The sequence below is a fragment of the Aquarana catesbeiana genome, linkage group LG02, assembly GCF_042186555.1.
Source record: "Aquarana catesbeiana isolate 2022-GZ linkage group LG02, ASM4218655v1, whole genome shotgun sequence".
NCBI lineage: Eukaryota > Metazoa > Chordata > Amphibia > Anura > Ranidae > Aquarana > Aquarana catesbeiana.
Genome location: NC_133325.1, coordinates 646,423,217 through 646,449,304, shown reverse-complemented (window position 1 = coordinate 646,449,304; position 26,088 = coordinate 646,423,217). Strand labels below are relative to the sequence as shown.

The window sequence follows — 26,088 nt, the reverse complement described above, 5'->3', positions numbered from 1 at the left end:
GCATACACTTTCTAATGACTACATATCATATGATTCCTTGCTGTCTGCAAACGGCGATTCCTGTACTGACTCTGCCTCTCCGAAACTTTTCCTCCTCTAGCACTTTTGTAGTTTACAAGGCAGGCTCTGTGAAATGTGTGACACCGCAGTGCCTATATAATTAAGGAAAGTAAATGTGTGGGGCCCTTGACAAAATAACTTTACAGACTTCAAGATTATTCAGATTCATAGAAGTAGGCTATAAATCAACCATCGAGATACAATGTGGAAAACAATATATTATTTCACATTTTGACCATAGATACGTTTTAAGTGGTGGTCAAGTAAAATATCACAAATCAAAAACCAATATCAATTAGTTGTCTTATACAAACCTGTTGGACAATTGTGGTCAATTCCAAGCATAGTTGGATAACATTGTTTCTTGTAACTGAATAATCTGTAACAGCAGCAAATGGTGATCTACAAAAGGAACAAATATTTTAACATGAGGCTCATGGTTATGTTGCAGCTGCATTAAATATAAAACACATAACTTCTATTTCAGCTAATTTCCAAAATACTGATTCATACCTCCCAACAGTACCTCATGATGCACAAAACAAATCCATATTTTTCTAAAATTGAGATATGTTTTAAACAGCCCATTTAGTTTCAGATCTGTTACTGCTGTGAGGTATACTAACTTTCAAAATAACTTAGAAAAATTTCTAGCACTCAGCGATCCTTTACTTATTTTATTGCACTGTTTAACATAGATCCTCAAAGCTTTTCAAAATGTATTTTAAGTGTGTGTGTGTGTGTGTGTGTGTGTGTGTGTGTGTGTGGGGGGGGGGTAGTGTACCACAGGAAAAAGAAAGGGGATAGTCAAAGTATTACATCTTGCAAATTGTAGTTTTTATTATTTTTATTTTAAACTGTAAATAAGAAGTAAAGAATGAAAATGAACTGCAACATTACATTATAATTTATAAGAAGCACTCATTGTCAGTAATGTTAGTGATAGGGTCTAGTATCAGTGAAACAGAATTTCAACTTAAAGTGTATTTAAACCCAAGAACAAAAAATTTAATATCATTCCTTTCTTTTTCATGCTTTATATTTTTTTTTTCTTTTCCCTCAATGTGCCTGTCAGTCACAGACTTCCTGTCTTAGGGTGACTACACTCAATCACTGTACTGTAACTATGAAGCAGCAGTGTTACCCAAGGACAAGAAGTATATTACGACTACAAAATATCTCCCCCACCTATCTGCATACAACAGATCGGTGGTGTTTTGTATATCACATAAGTGAAGTGGGCACAGCATATACAACTGCAGAGTGTACAGGAAGTTATGAGCTCACTGGTTTTCTGAAAGAATCAACAAGAATATTTTGCAGTTATTAGATAGCTATAAGAAAATACGTTCAATAGTTTATTTAACAGACCAAAACCAAAGCTTGGCAGATCTGAGATCTATTAAAATTAATTGAAACAGTCTTCAACTGCCACTAACAGTGCAAGTTTTCCAGTACTTTTCACAGTTGAAAAAAAACATGAATCCTGTTAATGGTTCAAAACAAACAAAAGCAGCGCTCACACCAAAATGTGTTGAAAGTCCATAAAAAGTCTATAGGTAACATCCAAATTATATATAGTGCTTGACATACTGATAATAAAAAGTGCTCCACTTCACTGTCAACTTGTATGACAAAATAGGTCGGTCAGGACTTCGGGTTACGTAATTTCTGGCTTAGTGGAATGCATGCTGGATTGCCGGCAGCGCTTCCTGGTATTTTTGTATGAATGCCTATACATCTATACACATTGTAAGTGTAATTGTAACTATGGGAGGCTTCCCTTCTTTTTAATGTTCTTTTGCTAAACACTGGGTGATCCTTGGAGGATTGCAAAGATGAGCAGAGGCTACTTATCTGACTGAGCTTATGGTCCCTGCAGTGGAGTGGTACTGTCCGTACTCCTGGAGGTGAGTATCCCTTAAAAAATGACCAGTTTTACAAACAAGGAGTCAATTATCTCTGGTGAGTGTGGTCTATTTTGACACTTGGTGAAGTGGAGCACTTTTTATCATCATTTTGTCACTCATATGGGGGAATATGGAGCACTATATATAATTTGTGTGTTACACATGGACTTTATATGGATTTTTAAACACATTTTGGTGTGAGCATTGTTTTTGTTTTATTTCATTTGTAACCCTTTGTTGGTTTGTCACAGCTGCTGCACTTACAGTATACTTTTTAGGAGTTCACTCATTTTTATTAATTATTTAGAGAGGGTGTATATTGTTTTATTACTTGTTAGTGGGTCGCGAGGACTGAGGGAGCAAAATTACAGCACTGGTAGCAATATTAGAAGTGAAAATTGTTACACACAGAAAGAAATTTGTTTTGTACATTACTACAACAAATAAGGGTACCTCAAGTGTCAAGTTTCCAATGATAAATATTTAAGCCATGAGCAATGCCTGAAAGATTATAGTTGGAAAGGAGAATATTTATATGTACTTGAGTGCTTCTCTACATGTTCACAGTTAATTGATGCTAGAGCTGTACTTCAGCATTTATGTATAGATGATAAAATAGGAAAATGGTTTATCTTTTGCAATCACAAAGAAATCAACTTTGCTAAAGTTCAACTCCAGGAAACTTAAAAAGTATGAGGATGTAGCCCTGTTGCAAGGGTAGGTTCCAGCTGAAAACCCCAGGAGAAAAGGAGAAGATCAGGTCAAAATACAAATGAAATATCAGATTTAAACAAAATTTTAATAAATTGTTTGGAACTTTTATAAAAAGCCAAACTTTGATACTTGAAAAAGAAAATGACTAAAGTAGCAGACTCTCTTTACATCAGAATGGATTATGGTAGCAGCTGGAACATGCAAAAAAGTGTAAAAGATAAGGGGTCCATAAGAAAAAAACTAATATTTAAGAAAATGAGCCAATGTGATTGAGCCAAGAAAAAGTCAAATGCACATAGGAAGCAAAGAAAGCAAATTAACATAACTATCTTAATGGGCGACAGGCACAATAGTACTGGAGTTATTTCAATATCCTAATTTATCTCCTCAGTTTGCAGTGCTGATGGTGGGCATAAGAGTGTTCCAAATTAACGTAAGATTTTGCATATTCATGGCTCACCATACAAGTTGCAGCTATACCTCAACCATGGATTTTGGCGAGACACCACTAAGCTGCAAAAAAGTCTTTTCCAGGGAGCTTGGATTAGTTGGGAAACACAAGGGAAGAATGTGATCCAGAAAAAGGTGTGTGGGTATAGATTCATCATTTTCAGGTTTAAAAGGTCAACAGGACAAGGCAATAAAAATAAACTCAAGGTAAGAACACAGCCCTGAAAACCTGTCAAATATTTAGCATTTGCACAATCTGAAATGGTTTTTCTTTTCAATCAATGCAGATAATGGCCAACTAATGGGGTCCAATCTCCAGTAAAGTATTTCTCATTTATCATACATTTTGTGTTAAAGCTTAAAGAGTGCACAAGAGCAAAGCTTGCTAGCAGTTGCACAGTTAGAAAGGACTAAACTAAACTTGAGCTCAGGGCTGAAGTACAGAAAGCATGACAGACTAGGCCACGAGAATACAGAATTGGTGAAAAATGTTTGCTAACTAAGACCAAACTGGTCAAAAGAAAGTACTGATTCCATGGACCATTTTTTATTGGTGGCTCTTTTTTTGGTAAGGAAAGTTATTATTCATTACTAATTATCATCAATTACATTGATAATGTAATTATCAATTAGTGAATATCTCAAGATAATGGCCAGACAAAATCGATTTTACAGAGCAGATTATTCACCAATCCACCATTTAAAAGTTGACCTCTTATAATATCACTGTCTTTCTGCTTTCTATCCAAGTAAAGGATTTGTAAAAGTCCAAATAAGAAGAACACGTCTTGTTCTAGTGCTTAGGGGACTGACTATTTGGCTTTTGAACAAAATGCCTGTTCAACCAATTCTTAGGAAACAAGGCCGTACTTGTGACTCTTGGTGGTTATGCTCTTTCGTAAAAGCTCTGATCATTTTATCAAGCAAATATTTTAGTAATAATAAAATTATAGGACTTTCACCTATAGTTTATTTCCAAAATTTAGCTGGACATATCCATAGGCTGAGAGAAATTAATAAGTAAAATATTACAGGTTGTACATTTTGGAATTGTGGTTCCTTTATCCTGCTGTCCTAGGCATTCTGTGAAAATTCTGAACATCAACATATTGAATTGAACTTGACACCAACAGGTATGCAACTGAAAATTGGCATTTTTTTCTCATAATGTGTTTTGTCACCTGGATGAGACAATTCCATCTGTATTAATCTGCGACGGAGAATATTGTGTAAGGCACTGGCTGGTAGGAATTTGGATGGTTTATATGTGTAAACTAGGTCACGCCTACACATGGTGAGGGCTCCAGTATTTGTACTGCTTATGGAGAAAACAAATTTTTGTTTTCTTGGATCTTAAGTTCTGCTCTGGGTCCTGGAGTCAAAAGGCTTTAAAGAATTTTGAGAGGAATATAGATTCCAGTCCTTGTTTTACCTGCTATACTTATCTGCTGCGTGATCCAGTCCTTGGTCCACTTTTACATGCTAATGTACAACCTGACTAATTAGTCAACTGTGGACAGGCCTTTATAGATGTGAGCTGACTGAAGTTCAGTGTCGCTTTGCTATGTGAGAGTCAGCAGTCAGGGTTTTCACACAGCTACAAACAGAACGCCGAGGAGGTAAATGCGTTGCCTGTTTGTTTGGCAAGCCCACGAGGAGGCACCCTGTTAGGAAAGGACGTACATTTAGCTAGAGACTCAGACAAGCTGATTTTTTTTCTTTGTTTTAGGTTATGAAGCGGTTGTTCAAAGTGGTGATGCATTGAACTGTGCTGGTTTACCCAGTTATTGGGTGTCCTTGTCTTGAGCATGGTTTACTGCTGCCACTACTAGCTGAGCCTGTCCCCCTTACAACTGATATTAAAAAATAATTTTAGGCCACCCAGAGCATGTAATAATTTGTCCTTAAGCTGAGCAATGTTATCACAGTCTCTGCAAAAATCTGTTTATTTCAGTGGCCAATCTATTGCTAAGAACAAGACACAAAGTGGAGATAAATTATGATTGAAACAGTGGTTGGGTGAAGCAAAGATTTTCAGAGGGGAGATCTTCCCTATGATTCATGAGAAATAAAACCGGTTGGCAGTAAACTGACTCTTCTAGCATTTGCCCAAACCTGAGAATTCGGCTTCAACAAGCCACTAAGATATACTTTCTAGGCAAATCAATGACATAGCCACCAGTTCATTAAATGTTATCAGCATGTTACCATCATATCTAGAGATGAGCTTGTGTGCCTTCTGAATTTCTCTATCCAAAAACATCTAAATAACATTTTTTTTCACTCCAATTCACTGTGGACTGGGTCATGCCCTGCCCCATAAGTGATTGAAGTGAGGTTTATAAAAAAAGCTCAGATTAGATGTTCGAATAGAAATTAGTTTGAAGGACGCCCAAGCTCTCTAATCATAACCTTACATAGATATATATTAAAACAAAAAGAATAAGCTTTGTTTAAAAGAATAAGAAAAATAAAAAATAAGTAAAAAATAAAAAAAAGGGAAGAACTAGGAGTTGCTTCACAACAACCAATCAGATTCAGACCAGCACTGGAGGTAAATATTTGGATAGTTAAAGTTTTAATCTCATTGGTTGCTCTGGGGCAATACCAATAGTTCTTATTTCCAACATTTCATTGAAAATAACCTATTCTGGGTAATAGTTTGTTTATTCCTACTAGAAAATGATGCTACATCAGGTAACTGTACCTTTGTATCAAATACATTACTAAATGAAATATTAAATGATTAAATAATTGTGTGTTTCACTTACTTATCCAGTTTATGCCCTATCCATCTTTTTTTAAGGTTATCAATGTCATCCTGATCAGCATGGCAATACCTATGGCAAGAGAAGGACTTAAACATACAGGAAGGATTGTGGGTAACAAAAAGTCATTTAATCATACATATTGTTGTGAACTGCAATGCAGTATGTTTACATGAAGTCACAAAACACTGCAAAAAACGAGAACACTGACTCATTTAAAACAAGGAATAAGTGTGCTTGTCCTGTAATGATACCACACAGTGTAAGATTACACACACACACACACACACACACACACCACAATATCGAGCACAGCATTTCCTTATAAATATCTTAGAGATTCTTTAATAAACCAAAGAGCAACATGCCAAGTACAATAACTCTTAGAAATTAATACAGTTTAATAATTCTTATTGACAGGTGAAATCCAGCCATCTGTTGTGGGTTACTATATTTTGTGTCCCACCAGTGCTCTCTGCACCAACCTTTTCAATAAATCCATCCAGTTTTCATATCACAGTAAAACTACTTGAGCAAGTTGTACAGTTTCCATCATGAGACTTATCCTCCAGCTTTTATAAAAACTTGTAATTAGCAGAAGACTAGTACATATCTAGCAATGCGATATGATGAAAGTGGACGTAAACCAGATTCATGAAATTTGAGCAGGGCACATATCTGCAGTGTTTTCTTATCTTTTTTCAAAGCCCTAAGTCCCGTGGCTTCCTCCTGCTCCGTTCTTCTGTTATCAGCATAACAACTTCTGACAAATTCTGTAAACTATGATAAAACCAGGCTGAATTTTGTGTCAGGGTGGGTGCTATACATAGATTAGCAGAGAGCCGGTCTATTCACAGCACAGCTCTGCTAGTCTCTGCTTATGTGGAGGGGGTGTGTGCCTTTCCTCCAATCACAGTATAAGGCAAGAATCCACATCCACAGGAGAATCAGGCAGAGAAAATTCTTATGCCCTGTACACACGATCGGACATTGATCGGACATTCCGATAACAAAATCCATGGATTTTTTCCGACGGATGTTGGCTCAAACTTGTCTTGCATACACACGGTCACACAAAGTTGTCGGAAAATCCGATCGTCCTGAACGCGGTGACGTAAAACACGTACGTCGGGACTATAAACGGGGTAGTAGCCAATAGCTCTCTTAATTTATTCTGAGAATGCATGGCACTTTGCGCGTCAGATTTGTGTACACACGATCTGAATTTCTGACAACGGATTTTGTTGTCGGAAAATTTTATAGCAAGCTCTCAAACTGTGTGTCGGAAATTCCTTTGGAAAACGTGTGATGGAGCCTACACACATTCGAAATTTCCGACAACAAGGTCCTATCACACATTTTCCATCGGAAAATCCTATCGTGTGTACAGGGCATAACAGAGCGTGCACTTTTTAAACAGTATATAAAGCTGAAGACAGCAGATATACATGTAAAACTTATGTTGGGAGATTTGTTTCATCTCTGTATCATCTGAGGCTGTTCACTTCACTGGGTATATGTGAGGGTTTACATCCACTTTAATTTTTTTAATTCATGTCAAATAAATAAATAAATCTGGTATGTGATTAGAGGCAGGGAATGCCCAAGGCTCAGTTTTGTAGAGTATTTTTCTAAAACTAATAAAGGCAACTTTGTAAAAAAAATAAATAAATGAATCTGGTTGCTGCAAACTAATGATCTATGGTGCAAATGAATCCACTGTAACAAATTAAAATCTAGCAGATCTTTGTATACATTTTGTTTAATTTATCCAATCTGTGTAAATGGGTAATGCAGACAACTATTGCCTAAAAAGGGAGAAAGCAGTCAAAGTCTATTATCTGAGAATATACTTTTGTTAGGAATTAAAACATTGCACATCTCAAGCAGCAGTTGAAAGCATAGGTGTGTGCAGCCTAATGCATTAGGGTGGGCACCCTTAAGCTCAAACACACATGCATGTGTATGTATCTACATAAATATGACCCCGACACATTGATCTCCCTGCTGGCACAGTGAAAGAGTAAAGGATAAACACTTCTCTTATGGCAGAGCTGGTAAGAGGGAGATCTTTCCCATGTTCCTGTTGCTACACAGAACGATAACACTAATGCGCATGGGGGGATTAGGGTGTGCCTGGGCACACCCGGCACACCCTGTGCGCACGCCTATGGTTGAAAGATTAAATTTCCTCTTGGTAGAAACTTCAAAGCAGCTGTCCAGTCTTACTCCAGTTGGTGCTATTCAGCATTCAATAAGAATAGGCCAAGACCAGAGTTGGCTTCAGAGTAAACCTAAAATTATAAACTATGTCTAGGAGGGTAATACTGTTATGCACATATTCTGTGCATAGAACTGACAATGTTCATACCCTTTTTAAAAATTAGATGAATAAAATAAATACTGAATAATCACAGGATAATGCCACTGCTGTGTATTTCAGTGAGTTTCTGTAAACAATTAATGCTTTCAGATCGCTATACTTCTAAGTGAATTTAAGGAAGAAACCTGATGAAATTAAGATGCAACACATTTTATAATTTGTTTTAACACAGCCAAACTATTATGGACTCTAGGGTTCTTGCCAAGTTATTTACATGCTGCGTTATTATTGGGAAGCATTATTTTGGCTCTAGGGGAGGTAACAGGTAATACAATGTTGGGCGGGAAGAATAATGGCCATGTGAAGAAAGCACCCCAGTGAACTATTTGGTCATTCCACACTACACTCAATGGGCACCTTATTAGGTGCCTCTGCTTGTTAACACAAACAGCCAAACAGTGAATCATGTGGCTGTGATACATTAAGCATCCAGGTATGATCAAGTGGTTCAGCTGGTTGAAAAATCAGATAGACAATGCCTCATCTGACCAACACTGGTCATAATCAATTGCTGATTCCAGATGTGATGATTGCAGCATTCTAGAAAGTCACCACTGCTCAAATAATCACCTTACAAGACTGCTGTGTAGAAGGGCACCTGAACACACACAATTAGTTACATTAGTAGAAGAGCATACTATATGATCCTGTGCATAGGAGTTAAAAAAATAAGTTTTTTTTTTTTTTTTTTTTTTTTTTAAACAAGGAAAAAAGCAAACACTGTGGTGTATTGTACAAAGCCTCACAGAGCATGTGCGTGATGCACACCAGTGAGCATTATAGAAACCTTAACACTCAACTGCTGTTGTGAATGATCCCTTAGGGGCAGCGGGTCCATTGGCGGTAAAGCGGTGATAATTTTAGCGACAATTTACCGTCGTTTTAGCACCACTTTTCAGTCATTAGCAGGGCGCTTTTAACCCCCGGCTGAAGAAGGGTTAAAAGCGTCCATGTTGCGGCGCTTTGGAAGCGCTTTTCAGGCACTTCGGAAGCGCTACCCATTCATTGCAATGGGCAGGGGTGGTGTAGGAGTGCTGTATACAGCACTCCCACACCTCCCCAAAGATGCTGCTTTTTTTTCCCGTTCCGCAATCGCACCGCCCCAGTTTGAAAGCACTCGGGCTTTCACACTGGGGAGGCACGAGAGGCAGTTTTCAGGCACTTTACGGGTGCTATTTTTAGCACTAAAACGCCTGAAAACCGCCTCAGTGTAAAAGTTCCCATTAGGATCAGAAGTTGGCATACACGCATGGATCCATCTTGTCTTGTGACAGAGGTACAGGCTGGTGTTGGGGTAATGATGTGAGGAGGACATATAAATCCTTTAATCCCAAATAAGCATAATTTGTATTCCACAATATACTGGAGATTTGTTTCTGACAAGGACATTCAGCAGAATGGGTGATATTTAGTATTAACCTTCAGGCCTTCAGCTTAGCGATTAGTTTAGGTACATTGTAGTTCTGCAAGAGCAGAACTGGTCTTAGCATTAAGGAGCACAACTATTTTATTCAGTGAGGTGCTTTGATTGGCATTCAGAGTGCTTTAAAAAGCGTTCCAAATGCCACATTTTGGAAGCAAGTGTAAACGATGCCTAAAAAGGACATTTGTCCTTTAAAGATCCTTGACCTCTTTGATCATTGAGTGTGGCCTTAGAGCCAATTCCAAAGGTCTGTATGAGGACATATTTATTCTCCATGAGCTCCCTCTCAAGCTGCAGATACCCCAAGGGTTCTAGCATCCCTAAAAGATATATTTAATAACAAACATGTTATCTCATTTTTTTTCAATTAACCTAAATCAAACTTTCTAAATATTATAACATGAGGATTTTTCCACCCCTTCTGTTTTTTACCTCCTCTTTTTTGGAGAAACTATAAAGCAAGCAGAGATACAGAGCACATTAAGTTATCAGCTAACAATATTTCTGGCAAGATCAACAGGCATTGTACTTATCCAACAGATATAAGAAAATGCTTGCAATGTCACATTTAGCAGATCAAAAGGGAGTAAACTAGAGAAGTTCATTGTTAAGGTTTAAACATGGATGCTGTCATTGCTGACCTCCTGACTGTAGCAAGAGGTACTGAAGCAAGCAGCTCGGGAAAAGGATGAGCAGTATTTTAGGGTGACATTAGCAATTTCAAAGTCTCTGAAATTTAATGAACAATGGTCTCCAATTTCATTATGCACTAAAAAACAGGCATCATTTTAGCACTCCTATCTGTGAGACCCCATTACTATAAAACCTGGAATTAATGATAAACTGATATGACTTTGATCAACAAAGTCATGTGATCAACATGACAGTGTCATTGCAATCACATTGCTTTGTTGATAATAAAAAGTAATGTGCCAGCACTAAAATAGCAACCACACGGCTTTGTTAATGATAAAAAGTTTAGGTTATTTCTAAAGTTGCCATTAGGGTTAGTGCTAGGGATAGCTCTAAAGCTAGCATTTTTGGTTAAATTTAGTAGGCCACATTAACTCCAATGCATTTTGACAAAATGGTGACATTTTAGCAAAATGTCCTGAATGTGCCAACATTTCAGCAAAGTAAAATCTCCCAATTTAGTTCTAGTCAGCACAACAAGCAGAAAGCCAGACATTTCTTAAAACAATAAGTTCACTTTATAGTAGATGGGCATTATGCGTTTGAAGGGTGCTTTAACGAAAGAGGCAGGTTCCCAATATTTGGTGACCTGCAGATTTTTCATTCATTTTTAAGGCCAGGAGTCTCACTCTGAAAACAAGTGCATCAACTTGGGTTGCACCGATACTAGTATCGGTATCAGTGTCGATACAGAGTATTTGTCCGAGTACTTGTACTCGGGTAAATGCTTCCGATGCCTGAGCCGATACCTGTGCATGAAGAGGCGGCTCACGGAAGCCAGTGGGTGAAGCAGGGAGCAAGTTCTGGCAGGCTAGCAGCAGCAGAAGGTAAGCTGGCCGGGGGCAGGGGTCTGGGTCACTGCATCGGTGATCCAGGCTGTCGCATTCGTTACTGGAATTGACCACCCCCGGTCTCCATCGGAGATTGAACAGTGCAATGCCCATCTTGGTACACCCTGCACTCAGCCTCAGTAAGCAGCAGTCACAAGGCAGCAGCGGACATCTTGTTATATCCAGCACTAGTTCACTAACTATATGGGCTGGTGTAACAAGATGTCCAATACTGCCTTCTGACTGCTGCTTACTGAGGCCGAGTGCAGGGTGCACCAAGATTGGCGTTGCAGCACTTGTATGCTGGAGAAAACTGTTATTGATGGTCTCTCATCATTCATTTATCATGCCAGGCTGCCAGCAATTGCCAATGCAATCAGTGCTGCATTTCATTGCCACTGCCTGCCCATCAGTTCCACCTATCATTGCCCATAAGTTGCCCCCATCAGTGACCATAAATGCCATCTATCAGTGCCACCTATCAGTGCTGCATTTCAGTGCCCACCAGTCAGTGTCACCTATCAGTGCTGCAAAGATATCATTAGTCTGTATTGTGCTTTGAAAACGGACACATGACATTAAAAAAAGTTTCAGTAATCGGTATCGGCGAGTACTTGAAAAAAAAAAAAAAAAGTATCGGTACTTGTACTCGGTCTTAAAAAAAGTAGTATCGGTGCAACCCTAGTATCAACTATACCAAAATGAGGGAGAGGAAAAAGATAATTTTGATAAAGGATTGAAAACATGAAACGTTCGAAGAATAAGAGACATTTTAACACTGAAAAAATAGAAACCTTGCCATCCATTTATATTACACAGAATAGGTTTTCTTCATAAGGTTTCTTTGTTTTACTTTCTGCATGCTTCACAAGATTGCAAATTAAATGACAGTGCAATATCCTGTTCATTGATGTAAACTGATATAAGAACATGAAATGTAATATGTTAATACATAAATAATCTTATTAGCTAATTAAATACATTTTCAATATAGGAGTATGTAAATGAATGTACACTAATGAACTTCCTGTAGGCTGCATTTAAAATCATTCATTCTGTTTTTCTAATATGCTTTACTAATCAAATGAAAAAAAACAGTCTTATTTTTTAGGAGACATAAATAGCAGTGACGTGCATAAGCTTACATCAACCAGATATGGGCTTTCATCGAGTGCAGTTAAAAAAAGGGACGGCTTGGTGTTCACATTTCCACAGGTGACACAGCTTCCACCAGCTACACATTGGCCACTAAAAGCAGGTCTTCTCACCATTTTAGCATTGCTTGTAACAGATGAGCAATGTAAAAGCTTGCTAATAATCATTTACAATATGTATTAGGACTGCCATCAAGCAAAGATCAAATCAGCCAATTGATTAATAGAAAAAAAAGAGGGAAGAGAGCTTTCTCTGAGTGCACACGCGGCTCAAGAAATTTGAGAATAGAAAAAGAATTATTCTTGCTAAGAATTCTTTGCAGCCATACCAAAGCCTAGCTGACCATTTTAACAGTCTCTATGTCTCATAATGAAAAAATTAGAACCTCTGTATGTGGTATGTGATAGGACACATCTTGACTCTCATATTGTTCTGGACAACGGTTTTGCTGATTTCCATTGAATGGCAGTGGACTCTAATGCCCTACTTTTAGGGTTAAACACTACTGGTTAGTGCTGGAGCTTGGCACTCCTTGCTCCAGAAACTTCTGCTGGTCCATCACCATGATGGGCTACTTCCCTGGCCAACAGGAATGTGCAGGAGGTGGGAAGGGGCAGGCAAGCTTATGCTGGTCACATTGGTTGAGTAATCCAACAGATTGAATTCTGAAAAGTCTGATCTCTAACTGCATTCTTGTTCCAGGTCAATAGCTTACTCGATCTGGAAGTCAAGGTCTAGCACTTTAAAAACCAAAGGGCCAATTTATAATGCAGAAGCACAAATCTTCAAAAATGCACTTTGGACTTTACTTGCTTCAGGACTCTGCTCCAATTTATTATTTTTACCACAAACCCCTATAATCCATCCATGCCCAGCTCCACCATCTGGGATGGCCTCATAAGTCCTGGAGGGTGTAGTGTACAGCTTTGGTTGACACTAGGAAGGGTTTCTATCTGAGGTGAAGCAGACATTGCACAGGACTCTGCTACAGAGGTATGAAAGAAACTGTGGTATTGGCATTGGGTTTTATGCACCTTAGTTTTTTTTTTTTTTTTTTAAAGAGATATTTTGTTTGGACGACTTTGAACTTTGTGTATTCAGTCCTGGTTCACACAGACAGCGGGATTGAAATTGTGCGTGTTCAGCTGAACTCGCACGATTTCATTACCGCAGTCAGTCCTGACTTTGGGGGCGATTTTAGAGACATCTGTGCGGGTTGCTGCACAGATGTCAATGAAAATCACACTCTTACTTTTGGGAATCAGTGCAGAGTGGCAAATGCGGCATCACACTGATTCACACGGTGCCATTGCCGGCAATTGCCGCCGATTAGGCATGCGATTTGACATGTTAAATCGTGTGCCAAATCGATCCAATGTGAACCAGGGCTAACTGCAAGTGTGGATTGTTAATGTCACTTTTTCACTGGGTAAATTTATAATATTGAATACTGTATGTTGAAAGCGCTGGAGGTAATTTCATATTTTCTTTTAAATTGATGTTTTATGTTTTTAAATACGTTTATCTTTTTTGCCATAAAAAAATAGTTGAATCTTTGGCTTATACTTGCTTACTCTGTTATAATTTTTAATTTTTTCTTTCTATACTACAGTAACAATGCTTTCCAACATCAACCTTTAGTTTCTATTATTAATTACCTCTAGTGGCATGCATCGTTTGGGTGCAGCCAACTACAGACTAGAGTCTAGTAGAACTGGATTAAATCCCAAGATGACATGCTTGTACAGTACAGCATTAATGCTTTAATGCTTGTACAGTACAGCACTGCACTGTACAGTATAGCATTAATGCTGTACAGAAATTGTTCCATATGTTTTGTTCTGTAGAATTGCCCAGGATTCACGCAAAAGCATAAACTGTTTAAAACTAACTATGGATTGACATGAATTTACTACAATTTGGAGAACATGTTTTAATATTTTGAGGTAAGAAAAAAAAAAAAAGAGAAAAAAGAAAAAAAATAAGTTTTCGTCATACATGTGCGTTCAGTGTACCAGAACACCCATTACAGTGATTATGCACATGCAGGATGCTAGCGGCAATAGGACATGTTTATGTTGTTATGTTAGATTAGTATTTTTGGTTTTCAAGTGAACAGGGAAACACCCTACACAGTGTGATGATGTGAAATAAAATGTTTTAAGACTTTGGCAGGCTGTTTAGTTAGGTCCTTTTACATGGGCTGTATAAGTTCTGCTCACCAGGGATCCATGAACAGATCCTCTGCTGAATCAGAGTTGAACGGTATGGATGTCACTTTTGTGACATCCTTGACTATTTTTTTTTTTCCACCCAGACAGGTTAGGTCTATAGGCAAACGGATATAAACAGACATACTATACAGCCACTTACGCCAGATCTATCATGTTTAGGTCTAAAAAATGAAAAAGGATGCAGATTTTTCTTCCAGACCTGGACAGACTCGTGGCAATCATCTGTTTACGTCAGTTGACCCTTAGGTCCTTTTCACACAATAGGCCTGCTCAGATCTGCCTGTCCGTTTTTCAGGTAGATCCGAGCGGGCCACCCATTAACTTGTATGGGCAGGCAGATGTCAGCGGAGATGTGTCCGCTGACACCCGCCTGCAATCTGATCTGTTAACATCCCCTCAAAACTGACGTATGGCGATTCTGTTTTCATCCGATCCGCTGGACGGATGGAGAACGTCAGGTGGATCCGTTTTCATCCGATCTCCCATAGAGGACAGCGGGGCTCTAACAGGTCCGTCCCTGCACAGTGAGCAGAGATGGACCTGTCATCCGCCAGCTCAGTGGGGATCAACAGAACGATTTCTCGCTGAGCTGGCGGAGTCCATGTGAAAGGGGCCTAAGAAGTACATGGATCCACCTGAAAAATTGACAGGTGGATCTGAACTGAACAGTCGTGTAAAAAGACCTTATAGCTGGGTACACAGGGGCCGAAAATTGGCCAGTTCAGCAGGAACTGACGGACATTCAGTCAGTATGTACAGCAGACTGTCTGACAGAAGTTGGTCTAACGACTGGCATTTGTCAAAAGGGACATGTTGGAAAACCAGCATCCGATCAGCACTTACAGGCATTGGCTAGTGTTGGTACAGGGATCTGTCAGGTTTTTTTTGTTTAGCCTCTTGGGTTGAATGAGAAAAAGCAGAGTGAATCGGGCTTTAGGCAGCAGAGAGGAGATTGAACAGTAGTAATGTATAGAAAAATACAGCAACCAAATTTTAATTTACTGTAGTTAGACCTGTATAAAAAAAAAAAAAAAAAAAAAATTCTGGTTGGTTGCTCTTTGCTTTATTAAATAAGTTTGTTGGTTGTACAATATTTATTATACCACATCAGTTGCCATATATTTGTAATTCGGTTTTATCTGTTTGAGAGGTAATTTATCTAGTGCTTGTCTAATGTTCAGTGACATTCTTATTCAATAATCACTCCTGAAAGCATACTTACGGTAACACTTGAGAAACAAAAATGTGGCATATTTAGGAAGGCAAGCAACAACAATCAAGCAACCTTGAAATTACTTTGCCCATCATGGTTCTTTGCACAGCCATAATAAATAAGCCCAAATTTTTTTACAATGAATTAGCTAGGAAAATTGTTGATTATAAAATAAATGCACTTTTTTATTAACACCTTTGCTCATTTAAAACATTGTGCCAAATCTAGTACAACTGAAAATCTGCAAAAATGTTCCTTTTGTGATGTCCTTTAAGACCTGTACCAATATCAAAAGGTAATACCAGCACAAGGTAACCATTTACTGTATATAGGCATACCTTGCCTTTTATAACACACACAAGCTTGTTTGTTCTTACTTCATTTAGTTGAGCACATCACTTTCATACATGCTGCCAGACCTTTTTTTAACTACGCAAAACGACATACCCGTATGTCTGTACTTTGACGCTAAATACCGGGGTTATGGCAGCAGGTCAGCCATGCGTTTCTTTTTAGGATAAAAGTGGTCTCTGTGGCGGATTCACCCCGAGATCACTTTTATCGGAGGCGGGAGAGGTACCCACCCCCTCCCGCCATGATCCGGTCGACTCCGCCGGTAGCAGCGGAGATGATCGCGTCCTCTCCCATGGATGCCTGGCTGCCGACTGAGGGGAAGATGGCCCCTGCTAGGCTCCATGACATGGGAGGGTGGAAGCGATGTCAAACGTCACTTTCACCCATAGCACTTAAAGGAGAAATTGCGCTTGTAAGTGTAAGACAGCTGCGCAAATACGGTATTGCAACGACTGCCATTTTATTCTCTAGGGTGTTAGAAAAAAAAAATATATATATAATGTTTGGGGTTCTAAGTAATTTTCTAGCAAACCAAAATAGGATTTTTATTACAGCTTACCTGTAAAATCATTTTCTTGGAGTACATCATGGGACACAGAGCCCAAGTAATTACTTAATGGGTTATGGGCCACCTTCAGGTGTTGACACTGGTATACCCAATCAAGAAGTTCACTCCCTATATAACCCCTCCTCCTTCCAGGAGCACATCAGTTTTTGTAGCAAAGCAATATACTTAAATCCCAAAAGAGGGGAGGAACCTCCGTGTCCCATGATGTACTCCAAGAAAGGGATTTTACAGGTAAGCTGTAATAAAAATCCTATTTTCTTTATTGTACATCATGGGACACAGAGACTAAGTAATTACTAAATGGGACGTCCCATAGCAATGCTACTTGAGGGGAGGGAGACACAACCCGCAGGGTACCCCCAGACATGAGGACCTATACTGCTGCCTGCAGCACCCTGCGCCCAAAGGCAATATCCTCATACCTCCTTACATCCACCTGATACATTTTTTGTGAATGTAGGCACTGAAGACCAGGATGCGGCCTTACAGATCTGAGCCATGGAGGCCTGGTGAAGCACTGCCCAAGAAACACTAATCACCCTGGTAGAGTGTGCCTTAACTTGAAAAGGGGGAATCTTACCCCTTAAATTATAACTTGCCGAATCCACTTAGTGACAGTGGATTTCGACACTGCCTGTCCTCTCTTAAGACCCTCTGGCAGAATAAATAAGACATTAGTCTTACGAATCTGAGCAGTTGCCTTTAACTAGATTTTCACTGCTCCCACCACATCAAGACAATGTAGTGACTTCTCTTCCCTGGAACATGGTTTTGGAAAAAACAATGGCAGGAGAATATCTTGGTTCAGGTGAAAACCTGAAACCACTTTTGGCAAAAAGCCTGGACAAGGGCATAACACCACTCTGTCCTCATGAATAACCAAATATGGCTCTTTACAAGAAAGAGCAGCTAATTCCGAAACCCTCCTTGCTGAGGATATAGCAACCAAAAATACCAGCTTCCTTGTCAGAAGGGCTAAGGGAATATGATGTATCGGTTCAAATGGCTGTTTTTGTAACACTGACAAAACTAAATTAAGTCCCAAGGGCTTAAATGTGATTTAACTGGCGGATTAATCCGCATCACCCCTTGCATAAAACCCCGGACTAAGAATGCGTAGCAAGCGGTCCTTGCAATAAAATCGATAAGGCTGAGACTTGGCCCTTAATAGTACTGAAGACCAACTTCATCTCTACGCCTTATTGTAGAAAGGCAAGAATGCTGCCTATGATATATCTCCGAGGATGCCAACCCTTGGATTCACACCAGAAAACATAAGCCTTCCAGACTCTATAATGTATAGTTCTGGAAGATGGTTTCCTTGCTTTAATCAAAGTAGAGATAACTGACCCGGAAAGCCCATGTTTCTTCAGAATGTGGGTTTCAATAGCTAGGCCGTTAAATTTAGTGTTTGTAAAGCAGGATGGAATATCGGCCCCTGTGAGAACAGGTCTGGCCTTATTGGAAGGGACCACGGACCCTCCACTGCAATCTTTACGATTTCTGCATACCATGACCTTTTGGGCCATGCTGGTGCTGCCAGAATTACCGGTTTTCTTTCCAGCTTGATTCTACAAAGAAGTCGAGGCAGCAATTGAATAGGGGGAAATGCATAGATCAGCGAGAACTGATCCCACTGTATCACCAATGCATCTGTTCTGCATGCAAATAGATCCTTTGATCTGGACATAAAGTTGACTAATTTTATGCTGAACTCGACGCTAGAAGAGCTACGTCCAGAATCCCCGATCTTTGATAGCCCGAAATTATGTCGAGTGAAGAAACCATTCCCCTGGGAATAATCTGCTGGTGACTTAAGTAGTCCGCCTGCCAATTCTCTATTCCCGGAATGAAGACTGCCGATAGGCAAGGAATATTTCTTTCTTTCTGCCTAATGTGGAATATGGTTCACCTCTCTCTGCGCTGAGAGACTCTTGGTGTCTCTTTTGGTGACTGATATAGGCCACAGCCGTGGCATTGACAGATTGGATCCTGACAGGACAATCCCTTAACCTGGAAGTCCAGGCTTTCAGAGCCAGACGCACTGCCCAAATCTCTAGGATGTTGATGGGCAAGGCTCTTTTGGTTCTTGAGCACTGTCCTTGGACATTTGTCTTCTCTATCATTACCACTATCCAGATAACTGATCTGAAGGATTTATCTTTTAGCAGATTCTTTAGTAACCACCAATTGAGGCTTTGGGACACCCTTGGGGACAGCTGCATTGGCAAGTCCAAAGCTTGGATTGTTTTGTTCCAAGCAAATAGAATACTGTTTTGCAATAGCCTCGAATAGAACTGGGCATAGGCAACTGCTTCCAATGAAGCCACCATCTTTCCTAAGAACCTCATGCAAAGGCGTATGGAGGGATCTCCTTTTGACCTGACCATCCTCACCAACACTCTTATGGTGTTGTTTTTTTGCCTGGGCAAGAACACCTTTTTCTGGGCTGTATCTATGATCAGACCCAAATACTCCAGCTTTTTAGCGGTTTTAAGGGAGACTGCACTAGGTTGAGAATGCAACCCACACTTTTCCAGGTAACTGGTTGTAATGCGTACACCTTACTCCAAACACCGATTGGTCTATTAGCAAGAGATTATCTAGGTATGCCAAGACTGTTTATGCCCTGTGCCCTTAACCTGGCTAGAGGTGGGGCTAGCACTTTTGTGAACACTCGGGGTGCTGTAGCTGGCCCAGAGGGCAAGGCAAAAAACTGAAATGCTGTTCTACTTCGAACCGCAGAAACCTTTGGTGAGCAGGAAATATATGGACATCCAGATATGTATCCCTGATGCCGATAGACGCCAGAAGTTTGCCTCCTTGTAGGATAGAAACTACTGACCTGATGAACTCCATAGAAAGGAGCGGATCTTCAGGAACTGATTTAGATTCTTTTAGATTTAGAATGGATCTGTTGAATTTCTGCGTGGATCTGTACATGTACAGGAAACGCATGAAAAAAGCAGTGAAGGTTTTAAAGGAACCTAAGAAGAAACAGAACTGTCAGCTGACTCTACTAGAGGTAGCTTGAAAGAGGCATGAACCATCTCTGTAAGAGATTTGTACCAGCAATCTCTCAGATTGCGAGGCTGAAAAAAGGTTCAACTCCAGTTGTCTCCTCTGCAGAGGAGTAATCGGTTTGCCTTTCTTCCTGATTATCTGAGGGTAACCCCCTCATCCTCTACCCACTGTTCCCTTGATAAGGGATCTAAGGTAGGGGAGGGGGATCTAACGTGCTTCCTATCCTTGGATAGCAGATGTGGTTAAAGTCGCTAATTATCCTTCTAGGCCCTGCAGGGTAGAGGAAAATGCATTTTCAATCATGTATACAGGGGCTGAATGTTTTCTCCTCTAGAGTCTGATGGTGGAGGCCATCACCACTGCCTAGAGGCAGCTGCCGCTGGCGCAGGGGAAGGAGTCAGTTTAAATAAAAGGACATTTATACCTTCTTTTGGGCAAAAAAAAAAAAAAAGAGAGTACCTTTCCTGCTAGAAATCATTTGGATGTATTTGACCAAATTCTCCCCAAATAGTCGCACCCCATTAAAAGGGAAACTAGTCAGAAGCTTTTTTGCAAGATGCTTCGGCTGACCAACCTTTTAACCACAGGATCCTACGCATGTGTTTTAGCAGAAACGCAAGGCGGGACGCTTGGTGGATAGAGTCTTTTATGGCGTCTATGGCAAAACATAGCGCCTTTGGTAGTTCGGCTAGCTCACGGTCCTGTTGTGCTGGGACCTCCCTGAGGGCCACTTTGAACTGGTCCTTTAGGAAATGGTAGATGCCTATTGCAGCGACTGCTGGCTGAGAATGGCACCTGCCAGGAAAAAGAGAATTTTAACAAAAATTCCAACTTCTTACCTGTTGGATCCTTAAGCATTTGTGCATTGTCTACTGGACAAGTTAAATTTTTATTGATTCTGGAAATTGCAGCATCTACTGCTGGTACTTGCCATCTTTTGTGAATTTCTCCTCCATGGGATAGAGAACTGAGAAACTCTTTGGAGGGAGAAAATGCTTATCTGGCTTTTCTAGTAATGCATGAAAAGGCTGTAAAGGTTTTAAAGAATGCAAGGAAGGGACCGAACTTTCAGCTGACTCTGTTAGGGGTAGCATGAAAGTGGAACGACCCATCTCCGTAAGAGTTTGTACCATTAATCTCTCAGATTGCGAGGTTGCATAAAGTTCATCAACTGTTTCCTCCGCAAAGGAAAAAAAAATCGGCTAGTTTTTCTACGTGATCGCCTAAGGGTAATACCTCATCCTGTGCCCACTGTTCCCTTGGTAAAGGGCTTGAGGTGGGGGAAGGGGGATCTAGCATGCTTCCTATCCCCTTGGATGGAGGATGCGATTAAAGCTACTCTTCCTTCTAAGCCCTGCAGGGCAGAGAAAAATGCATCTTTAGTCACGTATACAGTGGCTGAAGTGTGAAAAGCAGTTGCACCACCAATCGGTTCCAAAAACTCACCCTGGCTTGCCATATCTGGTATCTCCAGAGAGGATGACAGTGTGGAGGCATGACTGGAGTTCCCAGAGCCTGGGGGTGGAACTTTTGGTGCCTTAGTAGTAACTTTGGAAGCCACAGTGCTACGCACAAAAGCAGAGGCACTCTAATAGAATGTACTATTTGCTGAGCAATAGTAGAAAAAAACAATGGCAGCATAAAGATTAATCTGATGCTAAACCACAATGTCTTTTCCTGTACTGGAAATGCCTGTGTACACCCCTCAAGTGTTCCAGCTCTCGTGCCCTGAGGTAGACTCCTCATTCAGCTGCTCTGGTAGACACCTTTAGTAATGAGAGCATCAGCCTTTTCAGTCCTCTCAGGTGTAAGCCTGAGTGCCTGTGCACCATGTGCTTCCATGAGGGCGCCGAGTCCGCACATGGCGCTTATTGCTTTAGCCACGCCCCTTTCATCGACCCGCCCCCTCCTTTTCAAAATGAAAACCTCAGCTCCCCTCCTTCGGGACACAGACCCGAAGGAGGGGAGGAGGCTACAGCTGCATTGTGACATTTGTCTTCTCCCTATCTGAGAGAGGCTGGCTTCCTTGCATTAAATAAAGGCAAGTAAAAACATAAAAAAATGTTTATCTAGGAAAGCCGCCCCGCATCCCTCGAGAGGTGGGGGGATGGGCGGGGGGGTTAACAGTTTGAGGCTTACTAAAATGTCATGCTGCTCAAAAGATTACAGGATGAAAATGTACCTTGACTGTACATGTACCCCCAGCCCCTCGGTTTCCCCACTTGGGGGGAGAGGAGATGAGAACCCCCTCCTGCTGCTAGGACACACCACACTGTTGTACCTGAACACAGAGCTGCTGAAAGGGTATGTGTATTCTTACTCCCTCTAGAGGAGACTTTAAGGCATTTTTTTATGAAAGAAAAGCCATAGGTGGACTTTGCAGTTCCTAAGCTTTTCTCTTACCCTTTCCTTGCTGCAGGGTACTGCTGAAAACAGACAGATCCAGACTTCACCCATCACGGCGGGCAGCGTAGTTGAACTTTCAAAGACCGGGTCCCTTTTAATAGGGGTTCCACTCCTTTGGACCTGCATAGCACCCCTCAGGACAACTTTAGGTAATGTAGCAAGACCAAAAAGAGTCCTGGTTCCTAGGGTCCAGCTCTCAAAGAGAAGCGTTACAGGCAAAACCTTGTTCTTCTATGCGAGGCCCAGGTACCATCCTGTGGCCTCAGTGGCATGGATGGATCCGGTTGTGGAGGTTTTTTTAAATCCAGCATGGATTCCTCCTGGAGCTCAGAGCACATCTTTACTCATGACCAACACCTTAGACATTGGCGAAAGGAGGGGTTATATAGGGAATGAACTTCTTTGCTTGGGTATACCAGTGTCAACATCTGAAGGTGGCCCATAACCCATTAAGTAATTGATTAGGCTCCGTGTCCCATGATGTACAAGAAAAAATATTTTAACTTGTAAACAACAAGTGTAAAAAAGAGGCTCGGTCCTCAAGTGGTTAAAGATGTTCTTTATAGAAACAAAATTTGTTGGCACTGAATTAACCATATACTGTATAAAGGAGCAATATATATTCTCTCTCTCTCATATATATATATATATATTTTTTTTTTTTAAAAGGTGCACTTACTTTACAGTTCATCTAAAATGTGTGAAAGGGTCTTATTACAAAAAGATATGCCTATAATAACTTTAACTGAAATACATTTTACCTATCTAACCAGGCAAGGAGACTCTTTGCTGATCCAATCAGATCCACCACAGACGTTAGGAAGTCATTTGGCAATTTTCTGCTGCTCTTTCCATCATAATGCCCACTTCTTCTCCTTCCAGTGATAAAATTTTGCAGATTTTTGGCAGATGCATTTAATTTGTGGGAGAGCGTTTTTAGATTTTCTGTTTCCAAACCATAATTCTGTTGGGGATGCAAAGAACAGATTAAAACCAGAGAATCATTAAAAAAAGGCATGTAAAATGAAAACTAATTACTGTGAATCTCACTAGAGGGCAGTTATTTGTGCCATTCCTGGTTACAATAATCTTTTTATTCTATCATCAATTAAGAACGTAATATTCCTGGAAATAGTATTCCAATTTTGCTATAATGGTAATAAATACAAAACCATGGTATTAAGCACAAAACTGCTGTATAGTTAAGAGTGTCATCCATGTTTAAAAAGGGCATTCTGAATTAAAAAAAAAAAAAAAATCCATTGACTACTTCCTAAAGTAAAAATGTTTAGTATACAAAAACATCAAGGAACCAGCAAAGTTCCCAGATCTACCATAATGTTCCCAGATCTACCATAAAATCAATGAAAATATTGTAAAAACACCTCTGTGTTTGCTAAGGCCGAACAACATAAACCCTCCTAAATTATTACAAATTCAAGATGAACAAATTATATCTTGACTCTTCGGTTTCTCAAACCATACCACATAAAGAAATCTGAAATATGCTTGTTAATTCCATTGTATATACATAAAAATTCCCATATGAGGCACCTTGTCTAAGAACAAAAGCAAACAGATAGTACTAAGAACAATAAAACCTCAAATGGCCGTTGTTTTGAGATTTCTTTAAATATGCAGATATTATTATTATTATTATTAACGATTTATATAGCGCCACCAGTTTACGCAGCGCTTTACAATGTATAGGGGGGACAGCACAATTACAGTACAGTTCAATACAGAAGGGGCTGGAGGGCCTTGCTCGTAGAGCTTACATTCTAAAAGGGAGGGGGTGGTGGTACAAAAGGTAATAGATGCGGGGAATGAATTGATGGGGTTGTTCGGTGGGTGTGGGATATTATAATCCCATAACAGTTCAAAATTTAAGGATAAAGACTTCTCTTGCATCAGCGATGACTATCATAATATAGAACACACAGAAGCAATTCAAAATGGCTTACAGGGCTGTATCAGAACTACAGGCCATTTAGAAACAGATAGATGTCGGGGGGGGGGGGGGGGATAAGCAGTTAGACCAGTTTTACTGCCCTTTTCCTGACCTCCAGGTCCCAAGTTAACATGGCCAGCAGTCATGTTAACATACACTACCATGCAGACTGAGCGCCATTGCAAAATCTATGCAACAAGGCACATTTGGAAGGCAGTACAATCATCAAACGCAACCTATTCAAGTACATTGGGTTGTACTGCAACCCAAATGCTTGGCTCACAGTTTGGGGGGCGGGGGGGGGGTGGCACAAAATTTCCTTATCCCTGATCAGCTGAAAAAAAACATAAAACCCAAAAAAACAGCATTTAGGAAGCAACAGTATATCCTTCTGAATGTCTCATGACCGCTGCTCTGCTGTCCATTCAACACATCCCATGTGTATTTCTTCTTTTATCTAACTTTATTGAAGTTAACTCTGTGCATTACAGTGTGTTGTGATGTGCTAAAGTGAGTTGTGCTGCATAAACATGCATTCACACAAACAGAGCAACACCATACACCGTCAGATGCAGAGGGTTTTCCAGATCCCAGAATTCATTGTAGACAGCAATGAGGGAGGCTGTATCCAGAAAAAACCCCCATCCAGATGTAACAAGATGCTGTTACATGTGTTTGCAGTCTGGATCACACCGCATAGACCCTGGGCAACTTACCCACTGCCATCCCAGGATTCAGCAGGCAGAGGGAGAGACTGGGCTCTGCAGTTTTCTTTTTCTAGTTCAGATAAAATTGACTGTGTGGAAGTTGTGTGCACCGCAGAGGATTTTACAGCACAACTATCACCCACTGTAGCCAATGGAGCATGTCAAAAACAGCAAGTATTGTGAGAGGCTGGGTGTATACACACTGGAAGTGACTGCAAAGAACCGGAGGCAAAAGCAGATGGGACAATAAAGGTGTGGCTGCAGTTCTGCTGTAAGATTAAACATAACTTACTAACAGCATCCCAAAGTGCACAGCAAAAGTTATAATTCAACCAGAATCAATGAAAAGACTGCTTTTTTTCCCCAAAATTATGCAAATATTTGTATTTTTAAAATGACGCTCACCAGTGCACATAGTAAGTCTACAGCTTCAAGAATGAGCTCCTGGTGTCCAATGCGTGTGACTCCCAGTTCCTCCAATTCCTGGTGAGTAATGCGTAATAGCTGATCCCCTGCAATCTTCTCCCTCTCAAAATTTTTGATATACTGCTGCAGGCAATCATCCAGACCTAATGGAGAAAAATAAATAATTTAAATCTGTACACTTCTTTCTAATTTAATACAAAGCTGTTTTTAGATACTCTAATACACACTACTGGTATTACATCCTATACAAAACTAAGTTTATTTTGGTCATTGTTCTGCACATCCTTATTCATCAGTAAGTTTTTTTTGTTTTTTTTCCTTGCTAAAGAAGTTTTATTGGGTTCACGTTATGTTTATTTCTTTTTATTTTTGTGAGGGTATCTCACTAGAGTGTTGCAGGTTATATTCACATTGTTCTCACAAGCGCAGTTTATTTGTTTTTTTACTAATACAAACTTTCCTGATCAAAATTATATTTTCTTTTAGATCCATTCTTTCAATACATAAAATTGACCAGTTTTATTTTTCAGTACCAGAATGCATACGCATGTCCTCAGACGCTGATTTTTGGATTCTGCCTCACTGATCTCAAAGCAGAGCATGTTTCTGCACTTGTGTCTTCATTGAAAACAATGCAGCTGCGGTCAGATTCATAAATAAAAAAGCCTTGTAAATGCCTTTTTTTTTGCAGCCGTGTGAATGTAGAATTTATTTTTTTTGGAGGTCCTCCAAAACCTTTGACTAGATCACTTTTTTGGTTTATGTGCACCTTTTCTTTTGCCAAGTGATAACAGCAGCTACCATATTCGATTTGTTGCA

General features: G+C 40.0%; 1 protein-coding gene across 5 annotated transcripts in view; it reads right to left on the bottom strand.

Moving 5' to 3' along the window:
• CNKSR2 (connector enhancer of kinase suppressor of Ras 2) overlaps positions 1-26,088 on the bottom strand; it is a 465,074-nt gene that overhangs the window by 319,865 nt on the left and 119,121 nt on the right. For all 5 annotated transcript variants that reach the window (XM_073616493.1, XM_073616494.1, XM_073616495.1 and 2 more), the window contains exons 2-5: positions 25,249-25,412; positions 22,947-23,149; positions 5,906-5,974; positions 375-462 (exon numbers count right to left, since the gene is read on the bottom strand). In XM_073616493.1, coding sequence (XP_073472594.1) covers positions 375-462; positions 5,906-5,974; positions 22,947-23,149; positions 25,249-25,412 — 524 coding nt within the window. The remainder of the gene's footprint in view (positions 1-374; positions 463-5,905; positions 5,975-22,946; positions 23,150-25,248; positions 25,413-26,088) is intronic.